Here is a 15,647-nt window from a genome sequence, read left to right as displayed (position 1 = left end):
GGCAGATGGTTTGAAGTGGAATCATGGGAATCCACTCTGCTGGGTGCACCACCACTGGGTCCCTAGAAATGCTCTATTCTGCTCAGTGCCTGGCACATGTGAGCATCATATTAGTTCTCCACAAATACTAACTTCTCGTCAGACCTCCCCCCCCCACCACCACCAAGAAGTTGATGGAAGAGAATGGGTAAATAAAATTCTATCTCATCTATCACCAAAGTTCAGATTCTTTTCTGGATCAAGATTATTAACGGTGGGTCAGCAAAATAGCTCATCTGGACAATGTACCTTCTTTGTGGTGCACACAACTCAGCTTCAAGCCCTGGCCCCCACTACACTGGAGGACACTTTGGCGCTGTGCTGTCTTTCCTTCTGTCTCTGCCTCTCTCCTTCTATCTGAAAAAGGCAGTCTGGAGTGGAGAAGCAACAATAAAAAATAAATAGAAAACTGCCAAAACAAGTTTAGCTGTTACTATTATTATTATTTGCCTCCAGGGTTATTGCTGGGGCTGGGTGCCTACACTACAAATCCACTGCTCCTGGAGGCCATTTTTCCTATTTTGTTGCCCTTGTTGTTGTTGCTATTGTTATCGTTGCCATCGCTGTTGTTGTTGTTGGATAGGACAGAGAGAAATCGAGAGAGGAGGGGAAGACAGAGGGGGGAGAGAAAGATAGACACCTGCAGAACCCCCTGCAAAGCACAAGGATCTGCATAAGGATCCCAGTTGGAGCTTCCCCCTCCCCCCCCACCCCCCCCCCCCGCTCCCCAACTGCAGGGGGTGTTGCTTCACAGGCAGTGAAGCAGGTCTGCAGGTGTATATCCTTCTCTCCCCCTGTCTTCCCCTACTCTTTCAATTTTCTCTGTCCTATCTAACAACAACAACAACAACAAGGGCAACAAAATGGGAAAAATGGCCTCCAGGAGTAGTGGATTCATAGTGCAGGCACTAAGCCCAGCAATAACCCTGGAGGCAAAATAAATAAATTAATTAACTAATTAAAAAAAGAGTTAAGATGTAAAGCAGAAAAAGTTGTTGACTAATCATGAACCTGAAGGCAAGAATATTGCAGATGAAGATTTGGGGCTGCTTTGGAAAAAGCTAGTAGGTCTATTTTAGGTATATTCCAAGGGGCCCATGACTTTACTCGTTTTTACCTGAGCCTGACATCTAATATGCAGGTGGACCCAAGTTATTGTCTGGGGAGATGGTGTCATAGTTGGAAAAAGGACTAGAAAGCTAGATCAGGGAAGAGAGTAGAGCTTCCAAATATGGGGAAAGTATATAATTGTTAACTATAAACCCCATCTGTTTAATTTGGGGCCCATATTCAGCACAGGAGCCTGTGTAACCTCTGCATCCCTGTAGGTATGAGCTCGCATTCTGTGGTCATTAGCTAGGGACATTCTAGGCTGCACTCATTGTGGGATTCATCTTTCTTCCTCAAAGTGGTAGAGTATGTTGTTCAACCTCCCTTCGGAGAATGGAACATTCCCTACCATTGTTGATTCACATTGAGGGTCAGGTCGATAGGGGCCGACAGAAGGGTCCATTATGTTGTTCCTGATGAAGATGACCAGTGACAGTGGAGAGGGATCTGTTAGCTGTCTAGGCCCATCATGTCTGTATGGGAATCCCAGGACTCCCTGACTAGGGCCACAGGTCCATTTTTTAAAAGATATAAACAGGCAGAGAGAGTGAGTGAGAGAGATCATAGCACCAAAGGTTTCTTCAGTGTAGTGGGGGCTAGGCTCGAACCTCACTCATACACATGGCAAAGCAGTGCACTATTCAGGGGAGCTATTTCAGTGACCTAATATTAAAAAAAATTCTTTTCTTTTTAAAAATTTTATTTATTTAATAAGAGAGAGACAGAGAGATGGGGAGGGAAGGTGGGAGGGAGGGGGGAGAGAGAGAGAGAGATACAGAGAGAGACCAGAGTGTTGCTCAGCTGTGCTGGAGACTAAACTTGGGACCTCAGAACTTCAGGCACGGAAGTCTTTTGCAGAACCATTACACTATGTCCCCAGCCCCTGACCTACTATTTTCATCTCAGATTTGGCTAACCATTTGAACAAAGTTCCTTCCTACCTTTGGATTGCTCTCCTGCCGGTAGATCCCTCAGAGGGAGACAGCTAACAACTTGTAGGTTCATTATTGAGTTCCCTGGGGCAACAGAGCTCAGAATCAAAGGCAAAGCCCTTTTGACTCCTGTAGCAGGAGTCCCAGTAGGCAGTTACTCTGTGATTACCCTGGGATTCAAGATGTCAGAGCTGCAAAAAGGGGAATGGCAGAAGCCACATAGTGGCTGAGAGTAGAAAAGACACAGTGGAGGAGGGGGGGGGGGGCTTCAGATACCATCAGAGGTCTGGAACGGGGGGCCTCATGTCCCTGTGGGAGGCAGCAGTGCTGAAGTTGGGTGCAGTGTCTGTTTCTGCAGAGCAGCCTGGGAGACCAGGGCTACATTCAGGAGCCATTACACAGCCGGCAGGTGCCCCTGCTCCTTGCCAAGGGGTCATCTGAGGAGCAGAGGCCCTCTTTTACTCAAGTCAGGAACTCCAGTACAATCACTCAGTATTCTGAAAGACACAAGGTCCACAGCGTAATGTTCACATCCTCACAAGAACTGTCTGCACAGTGCTGAAAGCCTATTTTCTGCTCAGATAGCTGCAAGTACTTTTTTTTTTTTAAGGTTTTATTATTTATTTTGGATGGAGACAAAGAGAAATTGAGAGAAAAGGGAGGAGATAGAGGAGAGAGAAATGAGACACCTGCAGCATATCTTCACTTGTGAAAACTTCCCCCCTCCCTCTGCAGGTAGGGATCTGGGGCTTGAACCTGGATTATGTATGTGCTCAACCAGGTCCATTAGCACTTGGCCCCACAAAGTTTTTCTTTCTTTCTTTCTTCTTTTTTTTTTTTTTGCCTCCAGGGTTATCGCTGGGGCTGTGTCTGCACTATGAATTCACTGCTCCTGGAGGCCATCTTTTTTTCTGTTGTTGTTGTTGTTGCTTTTATTGTTGTTGTTGCTGCTGCTGCTGTTGTATAGGACAGAGAGAAATTGAGAGGAGGGGAAAATAGAGGGGGGAGAGAAAGACATCTGCAGACCTGCTTCACTGCTTGCGAAGCGACCCTCCTATAGGAGGGGAGCTGGGGGCTTGAACTGGGATCCTTGAGCAGGCTCTTGTGTTTTGCACTATTTGTGCTTAACCCAGTGCGCTACCACCCAGCCCTCTAGTATTTCTTATTTGAGATGTCAGATATACTCTTGAATTCATCATGAATGATGTTACATCCGCAGGGGATTAAAAAGCTAAGTAAAATGCAAGAAAGGCAAAAAAAAAATCAAGCATTCCTCATTACTAGTCACAAAACCCAACTTTTATTGAAGTAGAAGACATACAGAAAAGTGCACAGATTGTAAATTTATAGTTCAGAGTTTCCACAAAATGGACACACCCAGGTAATTGGTAACCAGATCAAGAACTAGAATACCCTTGGAGCTCCCCTTTCCCCATCTGGCCACCTTCCCCTCAAGAATAACTGAGAGGCCACTCGCAACATGCTGCTTTGCAAGATTTCAGCCTTGGAGGCACAGAGCCTCTTGTTGCTTTATCTCATGAGACTCCCACCACGCTGAGGTATGCAGCTGCAGAGTCCTTCATTCTTGTTACTGTCTGGAGTTCCGCTGTGTGATGATGCTGTTTCATTGACCCATTCAACAGGAGCATCTGGGTTTTAGGTTATTCTGGAGCTTTATGGTTTTAGGTTATTCTGAAGTGCTTCTAAAAACAATCTAGTGCATTCCTTTTGATGACTAGGTATGCTAAACATCTTTCTTGGGCAAATACCTAGGAGTAAAGTTATTAGGTCACATCAAATGTACATCCTAGGCTATCTTAGGGGAAAAATGAGGAATTTATGGGCAAAACTTTGAAACGTTAAGCATTGAGAAAAAGTTAGAAAGGAGGCTGAGAAGGTTGGAGAGACAGCATGATGGTTATGTTTTCATGCAGGAGGCTCTGAGGTCCCAGGTTCAGTGTCCCAGCACCATCATAAGCCAGAGGTGAGCAGTGCTCTGGTCTCCCTGTATTGCTCTCATTAAATAAAATATTCATAGGCAGAAGTTGAAAAACAAGATCAGAAGAGAAAACAGAACTTAGACTAGAGTTGGTATACTGCACCAAAGCAAAAGACTCTGGGGTGGGTTGGGGGTGGGGTGTGGGGAACAGTTCAGGTCCTGGAACAGGATGGCAGAGGAGGACCTAGTGGGGTTTGTACTATTGTGTGGAAAACTGAAACATGTTATGTATGTACAAACTATTGTCTTTGTATTTACTGTCAACTGTAAAACAATCCCTCAGTAAAGAAATAAAAAATAGATACATAAAATATTTAAAAAAAGAAAGAAAGAAAGAAAGAAAGAAAGAAAGGAGGCTGATGAAAGACCTAGGAAGGAGGGTGGGGCCCAAGACTGCTTGAAGGAGGGTTAAGGTACAGGAAATGTTCTGCTCAAGGACTCTGCCATCCTGGAATATTGTCACCAATAGACACACTATCCCTGCAGCCCTGTCAGTCCCACCCACCTTGCCTGTTGGATCACTGCCACATCCAGACTACCAAGTTCCCACAAACTGAATCCTAGCAACCCTTCACTTCTGTGCCAGTTGCTCCAGGTTTGTAATCCCAAGCAAGATGAGTTCAAGAAGTGCATCCTGGTCACCACGGGCCATTTCCTGGTTGGCCTGGTATAAGCGGGGGGCTGCAGGTAAGAGATAGGGAAGATCTCCCCATTGTAGCACCCACAGTGGAGGGAGGCACTACATCCCGCTAAGTTTGCACATAAGGGGCTATTTCCCTCTGTCTCCAGTAGGGAAGGGGTCAGATGCTAGATGCCAGACTGAAGAAGACAAAAAACGATAGCTGTTTGTGGTAGGTCACAGCCATCCCATTTACGTTCCATTACCACTTGCAGGGACAGGAGCTCGTGTTCATGTTTGTGTAGCTCTTAGCCCACAGGCATGAACTTACCTTTAGGAAGATGGCCCTTAATTCAGGAGCACGTTAAAAGGTACAAACTTGGGGGCTGGGCGCTAGTGCAGCAGGTTAAGTATATATGGCACGAAGTGCAAGGACCAGCTCAAGGATCCCGGTTCGAGCTCTGGCTCCCCACCTGCAGGGGAGTCGCTTCACAGGCGGTGAAACAGGTCTGCAGGTGTCTATCCTTCTCTCCCCGTCTCTATCTTCCCCTCCTCTCTCCATTTCTCTCTGTCCTATCCAGCAACAACAGCAATGGCAACAACAATAACAACAACAAGGGCAACAAAATGGGAACAAATGGCCTCTGGGAGCAGTGGATTTGTAGTGCAGGCACTGAGCCCCAGCCATAACCTTGGGGGAAAAACAGGTACAAACTTCAGTGCCATAGGTTCAGAAGAAAAGAAAAAAGTGCTCTCTGTCTTCCTCTCCCTCTCTATCTCCCCAGCTCCTCTCAATTTCTCTCTGTCTCTACCTAATAATAAATAAATAAATATTTAAAAAAAAGTGTTGTAAAGGAACCAAAATAATGCCCCCTTTTTTTCTTTTTAATTATCATTATTTATTGGGTAGAGATAGCCAGAAATTGAGAGGGAAGGGGGAGACAGAAGAGAGAGACAGAGACACCTACAGAACTGCTTCATCACTTGTAAACTTTTCTCCTGCAGGTGGGGACTGAGGGCTCAAACCTGGGTCCTTGTGCATTGTAGCATGTGTGCTCAGTCAGGCACACCACACCACCCAGCCCTGGGACCAAAAAAAAAAATTTTTTTTTTCTCATGGAGGGATGGTAAAAAAAAAAAAAGAGGAGCAGAAGAGAATTTTAACAAAGGAGGGGCAGAATATGATGAAAAAGGAAAAAAAAATGAAGGGGTGAATATCTGCTGGAAGACTAGAAGCATGTATATTTTTTTTCTTGACCTGTTTTTAGCAGTTTCGGAGCTGTCCCACTTTCTCAGCTCCTCTGGTGTGCTTTTATGGATTGTGCTCTGCTTTATCAGGTTAATGGTGTTGACACAGACCACAGAATAAAGAGATCTTGGTCACACACTAAAATAGAGAAGGACTTGAAGTCTTATTATCACACACAGCATACGGATCTGCTATAGTTGGAACCCACAGCTTCCTAACACCACTGACATTGACACTAAGGACAAGTTTCAACAAAAGCAGCAAAGAACAAAAATGGCCTAAGAAAGACAAGGGGGTGCCAGTCCACTAATTGATCTGCAAGTTATATTCATCTTCCTCTGAGGCAATTTTACACTATCTCTTCCAACTGGATGGTATCTTTGAAGTCATGTATCTTTCCCTAGCTTTTTGCTTGGCATTGAGTGCATCTGTTTGCTTTAATGGTAAACACAGCTTTCATCTCTGTAGCACCTCTGCGCTTCCTCCCAGACAGAAAAGCAGGAGTAATTACCATTAGCTCCAATTTGCAGGTTAGAACATTTCAAGCACACAATGGCTTGCCCTATATTAAACAGCAAGCCACTGTCAGAGCTAGGGAGAGAGGCAGTTTCCAAACAAACAAAATAGAACAAACTTAGACAAAGAGCTCTCTGCACCCATGGTTTATTCTCTGCTTTATTCTCTGGCATGTATCTGTTTTAGGGGAGGCGTGCAAGCTTGCCACAGAAAAACTGAGAACTGAGTCACGGGGTCATCCCTGTTCATTAAGTGGCCAGAATACAGGACCATGTGACTCTTCCCGGATAAGATGGGAAGAGGGATGATGGCAAATGGGCTCCCCAGCAAGGGGTTCAGTTCGTTTGAGGGGCTACTCTGCAAAGAGGTGTTCCTAAAGGCAGTGGAGCTCAGGGGTTCAGGAAGGGTTCTTGGGGTCACTCTGCCTGCACTCAAGACCTGGTTTTTCTGCTGTTTACAACAGGGAGAGGGAAGATGGCACTCTGGGCTGGCCCTGTGGACACAGGTAAACAAATGGCTGCTGTATATAGTCTTCCACTTGAGTCTGCTACAGTCTAGGGCTCCCATTTGGGTTTGGGTCCCAGGCCCTTAGAAAGATACACACACACTCTCTTTCAAAAAAAAAAAAAAAAAGAAAACTTTCTTTCACGACTGGATTATTTCCTTTCTCAAAGGATGATAGAAAAGGATATAGAGAATTCAGAATTGCTTTCCTCAGGAAGGGAGAGGAGAATTTTTTCCCTATCTAATGCAGTGGGCCCAAAAGTTCTAACTTGACACTGGGTCATTGTGAGTGGGGAATTCTTGGGGACAATTTTTTGTTTGAATAGGTTATTCACTGAAATGTATTACTTTGATGCATTTAACCTTGGGAATCGATGCTTAGAAATTTACACCCTGGGATCCTTACTTCCTTGGGACTCAGCACTTGCTATTTGGTTACTAAAATGTCTTGTTTTCCTGCTGACAGTGGAATCAATGTGCAAATGAAAAAAAGAAGTGAAATTCAAATTCAGTGAAGAAAACCAGGGGGACCAGGAAACTTGGCTCCAGCAACCCAGGTGGAGTGGGGGGTGGGGGTGGGGGTGGAGCTCCCTAAAGCTCAGAGCATGCAAGGTCACTACAGACAGAGAAAAGAGACAGTTTCCTAACAGAGTCAGAGGATGGTACAAAAGAACTTCTTCTCTCGGAAGGGGTTTTCGGAGGCAGGCACTGGTATGATGAGAGGGTCTTCCCGCACGTGGGCTTCACAGTACGCCAGGAGGTCCGCGGCTGCTTGGGAGACCTGTGGAGACACAGTGAAGTGTTGGGTTAAAGATCAGCTCAGAGTGGGGGCAACACCATGAACAGGGGGCAGGCTGTGCTGTGTGCATGGCCAATGCCAAGGCCATTCCCAGCCCGGAGAGCCGGCTTATAGGCTTGGGCACATGCCTGTAAGGAAAGAAAGGGTTAGGAAAGAAAGGGGGCCCCCGAGATGACAGGTCAGCATCAAAAGAGGACTGACACGCTAAAAGTAAGCTCCATCCTTCAATGTCCTACTTTCAGCTGAGTGATGAGTGATAGCTCCAAGTCAGGAGCTTCTCAATTACCCCACTAGAGCCACTGCTGGGCCAATAAAGCAGAATGCTGGCCCTGTCCAGACCGTTGCGACCGTGTTCACTCTGATTATCAGATGTCTTAACTGCTTTCAGTTATGACCAACAAAGCCACTTTATTCTTCTCAACAGAAACACATTACAAACACTTGTTTTTAGGTAGAGATAGACAGACAGAGAGAGGGACTGGGTGGTGGTGCACCTGGTTGAGCACACATATCATGGTGCACAAGGATCCGGGTTCAAGCCCCCAGTCCCCACCTGCAGGGGGAAAGCTTTGCGAGTGGTGAAGCACTGCTACAGGTGTCTATCTCTCTCCCTCTCTATTGCCCCCTTCTCTCTTGATTTCTGGCTGTCTCTATCCAAGAAATAAATAAAGATCTAAAAAAAATTTAAGAAAGACAGAGAGAGAGAGAGGGCATAGCACTAAAGCTTCCTTCAATGAATGGGGGCATATTCAAATTTGAGTCACATACATGGCTAAGCAATGCACTATCCCAGTGAACTATTTCACCGGCCCATTCCAAGCTCATTATGTACCCCACATATAAACTTTACATCACTACAAGTAAGCTCACACACTTTAGTCCCCCAGATGTTCAGTTTTATAAGCAGAACTGCCTCTGATCAGGAAGCTCTTTCTTGGGGATCGGGTGGTAGCCCAACAGGTTAAGTGCACATGGTGCAAAGTGCAAAGACTGGCATAAGGATCGCAAGCAGTGAAGCAGGTCTGCAGGTGTCTTTTAAAAAATATATTTATTTTTCTCTTTTGTTGCCCTTTTTTTGTTGTTGTAGTTATTGTTATTGATGTTGTCATTGTTAGGACAGAGAGAGTTGGAGAGAGGAGGGGAAGACAGAGAGGGGGAGAGAAAGACACCTGCAGACCTGCTTCACCGCTTGTGAAGCGACCTCCCTGAAGGTGGGGAGCTGGGGGCTCGAACTGGGATCCTTATGCTGGTCCTTAAGCTTCACACCACGTGCGCTTAACCCGCTGCACTACCACCCGACTCCCAGGTGTCTATCCTCATTTCTCTCTGTCCTATCCAACAACAACAATAATAACCACAACAACGATAAAACAACAAGGACAACAAAAGGGGGGGCAAAGTAGCCTCCAGAGGCAGTGGATTCGTGGTGTCTCAGTGATAACTCTGGAGGCAAAAAAAATAGAAAGAAAAAAGCTTCAAAAATGGTGGAGCAGTGCTGCAGGTGTCTCTCCCTTTCTCTTTCCTTCTCTATCTCTCTGTGTCTTAGTCTCTCTCAAAAATAGACAAGCAAACAAACAAAAGAGGGAAATAAAACTTGGGAGAGGTGGAGTCATAGTACAGGTACCAAGCCCCGGGGATAACTCTGCTGTCAAACAAACAAACAAACTAAAAAATGGAAAAAGAAAAAAAACCAAACAACAAACAAACAAACATTTTATTTGGCTCAGGGATATAGCTCACTGATAGGATGCATACTTTACTTGTTGAGGTCCTGAGTTCAATCATTAGCAACAAAAACGAACAAAAAAAGGTATCTTATGTCAATCTTTAATTTTCATTTACCTCATTTATTGCATTTTTTGACATGTCTCTGTTCTGAATATATACTCAACTGTCAAGGAAGTATTATTAAGTCTCTTTAAAAAAATATTTTCATTAAGGGAGTCGAGCTGTATGTAGCACAGTGGCACGTGGCAAGCACAAGGACCGGCATAAGGATCCTGGTTCGAGCCCCCAGCTCCACACCTGCAGGGGAGTCGCTTCACAGGCGGTGAAGCAGGTCTGCAGGTGTCTATCTTTCTCTCCCCCTCTCTGTCTTCCCCTTCTCTCTCCATTTCTCTCTGTCCTATCCAAAAATGACAACAACTACTACAACAATAAAAAAAAGGAAAAGAAAAAAATTTTTCATTATGTTTATTTATTGTAATAGAGACAGCCAGAAATCGAGAGGGAAGGGGGAGACAGAGGGAGAGAGACAGAGACACCTGCAGCCCTGTATCACCACTTGAGAAGTTTCTCTCCTGTAGGTGAGGACTGGGGGCTTGAACCTGAGTCCTTCTGCATTGTAATGTGTACTTAATCAGGTGTGCCATCACCCGGCTCCTTATTAAGTCTCTCTATCTTTTATTGATAGCTAATTGAAATGATACAAAGAAAGAATAATATAAGATTTTTCCTGTCATGAAGATCTGAGAAGACTCAAAAATCATAAAATCACTATTAATAACTGCTCTGTACTGAAAGTTAACCAAAACCTAAGTCAGAATGAATATACTCACTCACATCCCAGAAAATGGAACTTGTGAACCACCAATCAGGAGTCAATGGTAGTGCAGAGGGTTAAGCCCACATGGCACGAAGCGCAAGGACCGGCGGAAGGATCCCAGTTTAGAGCCCCTGGCTCCCCATCTGCAGGGGAGTCACTTCACAAGCAGTGAAGCAGGTCTGCAGGTGTCTATCTTTCTCTCCCGCTCTCTATCTTCCCCATCTCTCTCCATTTCTGTCTGTCCTATCCAACAACAACAACATCAGTAACAATAATAACTACAAAACAATAAAAAACAAGTGCAACAAAAGGGAAAATAAATAAATATTTTTAAAAAAGAACCAGCAATCACAAAGAACCAAGAAGGCTTTCACAAATAAAGCATCTTTATGTTACAACCAGTCAGATAACTGTTTTATTCTGCCTCATTGCCTTCTTTATAAAAACTTGGCCCCTAGTTCTTCTCAGTGGAATGAACATAACCACCTTTGATTTGGTGCTATTCCATTAGAATTGATGTATCATCATACAGAACTCTTGAAAAAAATTTTAATGCACCTCAGTTTACATTTTTAAAATTTTTATTTATTCCCTTTTGTTACCCTTGTTTTATTGTTGTAGTTATTACTGTTGTTGTCGGTGTTGGATAGGACAGAGAGAAATGTACAGAGGAGGGGAAGACAAAGAGAGGGAGAGAAAGATAGACACCTGCAGACCTGCTTCACCACTTGTGAAGTGACTCACCTGCAGGTGGGGAGCCGGGGCCTCCAGCCAGGATCTTTGTGCCGGTCCTTGCGCTTTGTGTCACGAGCGCTTAACCCGCTGCGCTACCGCCGGACTCCTACCTCAGTTTACATTTAAATAGCATGGTTCAACTTGTCTAAAGTAGTCTGACTTAACTATGAATAAAATTTTCTTTCCCGGGGGTCAGGTGGTAGCGCAGTGGGTTAAACACACACGGCACAAAGCACAAGGACCTGCATAAAGATCCCGGTTCAAGCCTCACCCCCTCCGCCTGCAGGGCGTTGCTTCACAAACAGTGAAGCAGGTCTGCAAGTGTCTTCCCCTCCTCTCTCAATTTCTCTCTGTCCTATCCAACAACAATAAGAACAATGGCAACAATAACAGTACGACAACAAGGGCAACAAAATGGGGGAAAAATGTTCTCCAGTAGCGGTGGATTCATAGTGTAGGCACTGAACCCCAGCAATAACCCTGGAGACAAAAAAAAATTTTTTTCTTCCCCTTCTTCATTTGATTTCTTCAGATGCTTATTCATGGTGAGATTTGACTAATATAATTTCATGGGAGCAGCCACAAGGGGGTGCTTCAGGGGAAGGCGTTGTGACATCCTCAAGGGTCAGCTAAATGTATTGGGGAACTGGCTCAAAACAACAGCAACAACACCAACAAACTTTTGGAGACTGCCCAGTGGAGAAAACAGGGCTGGGGCACAATCCTGTATTAAGTGAGCGTATCTGTTTCTCTCGTAATCCCATGTTTACAACAGCCTAGCAAACTACATGCAATGTCTGACCTTGTAAATTTTTTATTTATTTTTAATTTTTTATATTACAGAATCTCATGTTGACAGGGGTTTGAATCCACACCATTCCCACCACCAGAGTTCTGAAACTTCACTCTCCCCACTGCAACCCACCACAGTTCCCCTAAATTTGTAGACATGGGCCAACCATCTTCTCTACAACTATCTGTCCACATTTATACATAGTTGCCCCTTCTTTCTCTGATTCACTCCTCTCTTTCCCTCTAAGCCACTCATAACATCATAGCTACTTCCATATGTCCCTCTCCTTTTCCTTCTCTCTCTCTGGGTGCTGATGGAGCTGGAGTGCAGAGTCCTCTTATCTTCATCCTATCACTTCTCCCCTGCTGGGTGTATGGATCAAGGTTGTTTATGGGGAGCAGAAGGTAGGAGGAGTTCTGGCTTCTGTAGCTGCTTCTCCACTGAGCATGGGCATTGACAAGACCTTGTAAGTTTTAAGCAGGTTAAATCTAGTGATTTTTCTAGCACCATCTCAGGTGATACTGCACTCTGTGCCACATTTTTTCTTGTAAGTAAACAAGCTGTTCTTAGATGATCTCCCTTTGCTGTTGTTTAAGGATCATAGACATTTGGTTAAAACTATGCTTCCCTGGATTGTGGTGTCTTGTTTGCATACTCAATGAGACAGGGAAGAATAGATAATGAAGGGGCCAGGCTGTGATGCACCTAGTTAAGTGCACACATGCCAATGAGCAAGGACCCCTGTTCAAGCCACTGTCCCCACCTGCAGAGGAAAAGCTTCACGAGTGATGAAGAAGAGCTGCAGACATCTCTCTGTCTCTTTCTGTATCTTCCCCTCCTCTCTGAACTTCTCTCCTTTTCCATCCAATAACAAACAAAGAAGCCAGCCTTTTTTTTTTTTTTAAGAAAAAAAAAAAGGTAACGAAGCTGGTCATATAAGTAGCCAGTCTAAATGTATGGATCTAGGTTGGTTTCATGTACCATTAGTGTTCTAGATAAACTGAGATGGTTGAAACAACACTAGAAAGTGTGATCTAAAAGCATGTAAATTATTTTATAGCAACTAAATAAAAAATGTTAGTGGGGGTTGGGTGGTAGCACAGCGAGTTAAGTGCATATGGTGCAAAGTAAGTGCAAGGACTGGCATAAGGATCCTGGTTCGAGCCCCCAGCTTCCCACCTGCACCCAGCCCCAGCAATAACCCTGGAGGCAAATAAATAAATAAATAAAATAAAAATGTTAGCACCCTTATTTTGTGTCTAATATTCCTTTACTTCCAAAATATTTCGGCCAACCCCTGAAGTTTGTTGTTCTGTTATCTGAAAAGATAAATGTATATCAGAGGCAGGCTGGGAGTGTGGATTGACCTGTCAATGCCCATGTTCAGCAGGGAAGCAATCACAGAAGCCACAATGATCTTGGGTTCATAGCCCCCAGACGGTTAAAAAATAGGAAAGTTTCCCCACCAATGTGTCCTGGAGCTCTGTTTCCCCAGAGACCCACCCTACTAGGGATAGAGAGAGGCAGACTGGGAGTATGGATCGACCAGTCAACGCCCATGTTCAGCAGGGAAGCAATTACAGAAGCCAGACCTTCCACTTTCTGCAACCCACAATGACCCTGGGTCCATACTCCCAGAGGGATAGAGGATGGGAAAGCTATGAGGGGAGGGGATGGGATATAGAGATTGGGTGGTGGGAATTGTGTGGAGTTGTACCCCCTCCTACCCTATGGTTCTGTCAATGTCTCTTTTCTTAAAAAAAAAAAGAATAGGAAAGCTATCAGGGGAGGGGATGGGATACAGAGATTTGGTGGTGGGAATTGTGTGGAGTTGTACCCTTCTTATCCTATGGTTTTGTCAATGTTTCCTTTTTATAAATAAAACAATAAAAAATAAATGATAATGAACATTTTTTCAGATTCCTTTACGTATTTGAGAGAGTGTCAGAGCACTGCTTAGCTCCTGCATAGGGTGGATTGGGAGATTGAATTTGGGATCTCTGGAGTCTCAGGCACAAAAAAGTATGCTGTACTGTGCTGAGCCACCTTTCTGGCTTGCAATAAACATCTTAACGAGCTTTATACATGGCACAATTTAGTATCCAGGCATTAGCTAATCTAAACCTAGGGGCTGGGTGGTGGCACACCTGGTTAAGAGCACCTTACAAAGCACAAGGACCTGGGTTTTGAGCCCCCAGTCTCCACCTGCAGGGGGAAAGTTTCATGAGTGGTGATGCAATGTTGCAGGTGTTTCTCTGTCTCTCTCCCTATCACCTCCTTCCTTCTCAAATTCTGGCTGTCTCTATCCAAAACAAATAAAGATAATTTAAAAAATTAACCTAAATCTGATCCTGAGGTTGAAAGGGAGAGCTTTCTTAATCAGCTCTTGATTATTTTATTTTATTGCCACCAGTTACTTCTTTTTTTTCAATACTTTATATTTTTAATTATTATTGGACAGAGACAGAGAGAAACTGGGAGGAGAGAAGGAGCAAAAATGAGAGACAGAGAAGTATCTAGTCCCGGGGACCAGGGGCTTGAACCTGGGTCCTTGTGTTTTGGGGCTATGTGTAAGCTTGATAGAGCTTAGGGAGAACTCCCCCCATCCTTGGATGGAGGTCTGAGAAGATACCCTCTTGTCAGTCTATCTGAACCGAGGTGAGCAAAGGGGAGAAACAGTCTCTCAGACTAAGTTCCTCAATACTTCTCTCCATTAACTGCAGGCCACATGGCCGCCTACTTTAAGATTCACTTACTCAAAGTTCACCTCACCTTCTGATCACAAAGGAGAACACACCTTATCACACACTCCTAGCAGTGCCCTTTGATGTCCTCAATTTGCATCAAACCTTGCTTATCTTCTATCTTGCCTTAACTGGTTCAACCCCTATCTATTCTCCCCTCAAAAGCCTCTGGGTAATTAAATGCCTGCATCTGGAGACTAATTATCTTGACCCTTATGTATCTGCATCAATTCTTGTCATACCAGCCCCCTACCATAGGGGCAAGCTGACCTTTAAGAAACCTGTAATTTCTGACATATTTGAATAATGTTCTTTGTTTGGTTTTCTACTTAAACTTTGCCCATCTACTAATAAACGAGATCTGAGATCTGAGCACGCTGCAGTCTCCCTGGTGTCTTTACTTCGTGTCATCCCTTGCGCTAGTGAGAAAGAACCAGTCCATTACCTTTCTCCTGGAGATCACCCCGCCAGAAAGCCGACACTTGTGCACCTTAATACATGCGCTTAACCAGGTGTGCCACTGCCTGGCCCCACACCAGAATTATTTCTGGAGCTTTGTGCCTGCATGATGAATCCACTGCTCTGGTGGCCTATTCCTTCTTCTCCCCACCCCCTTTCCTTCTGTTGATAGAGACAGAGAGAAACTGAGAGAGAAAGGGGGAGACAGAGAGGAGGAGAAAGACAAAGACACTTGCATACTGTTTCACCACTCAGGAAGCTTTCCCCAGCAGGTGGGGACTGGGGGCCTGAGCCTGGGTCCTTGTGCATTATTACCTTTGCACTCAATTAGGTGCACGACCCCTGGCCTCTGATTTTTTATTTTACTTTTTTTTAGTGTTTTTTTAAAATTTATTTATTGGGGAATTAATGTTTTACATTTGACAGTAAATACAATAGTTTGTACATGCATAACATTTCCCAGTTGTCCATATAACAATACAACCACCACTAGACCCTCTGTCATCCTTCTTGGACCTGTATTCTCCCCTCCACCTAGACCAGCCTTTTACTTTGGTGCAATATGCCAATTCCAGTTCAGGTTCTACTTGTGTGATTTTTTTTT

The 15,647-nt window shown here is 44.5% G+C and overlaps 1 protein-coding gene across 3 annotated transcripts in view; it reads right to left on the bottom strand.

Annotated features, from left to right (window-relative positions):
• Positions 1-3,358: 3,358 nt before the first annotated feature.
• Positions 3,359-15,647, bottom strand: part of GNG4 (G protein subunit gamma 4) — a 75,282-nt gene continuing 62,993 nt past the window's right edge. For 2 of the 3 annotated variants that reach the window (XM_060191972.1, XM_060191973.1), the window contains exon 3: positions 5,542-7,749. In XM_060191972.1, coding sequence (XP_060047955.1) covers positions 7,621-7,749 — 129 coding nt within the window. In that variant the 3' untranslated portion in view covers positions 5,542-7,620. Of the gene's footprint in view, positions 3,851-5,541; positions 7,750-15,647 lie in introns of those variants that run through there. The other variant, XM_016188070.2, reaches the window with a different exon arrangement.

Source organism: Erinaceus europaeus, chromosome 6, assembly GCF_950295315.1.
Source record: "Erinaceus europaeus chromosome 6, mEriEur2.1, whole genome shotgun sequence".
In the NCBI taxonomy this organism is placed as follows: domain Eukaryota; kingdom Metazoa; phylum Chordata; class Mammalia; order Eulipotyphla; family Erinaceidae; genus Erinaceus; species Erinaceus europaeus.
The sequence above is the reverse complement of the archived record's forward strand: the minus strand, read 5'-3'. Positions and strand labels throughout refer to the sequence as shown.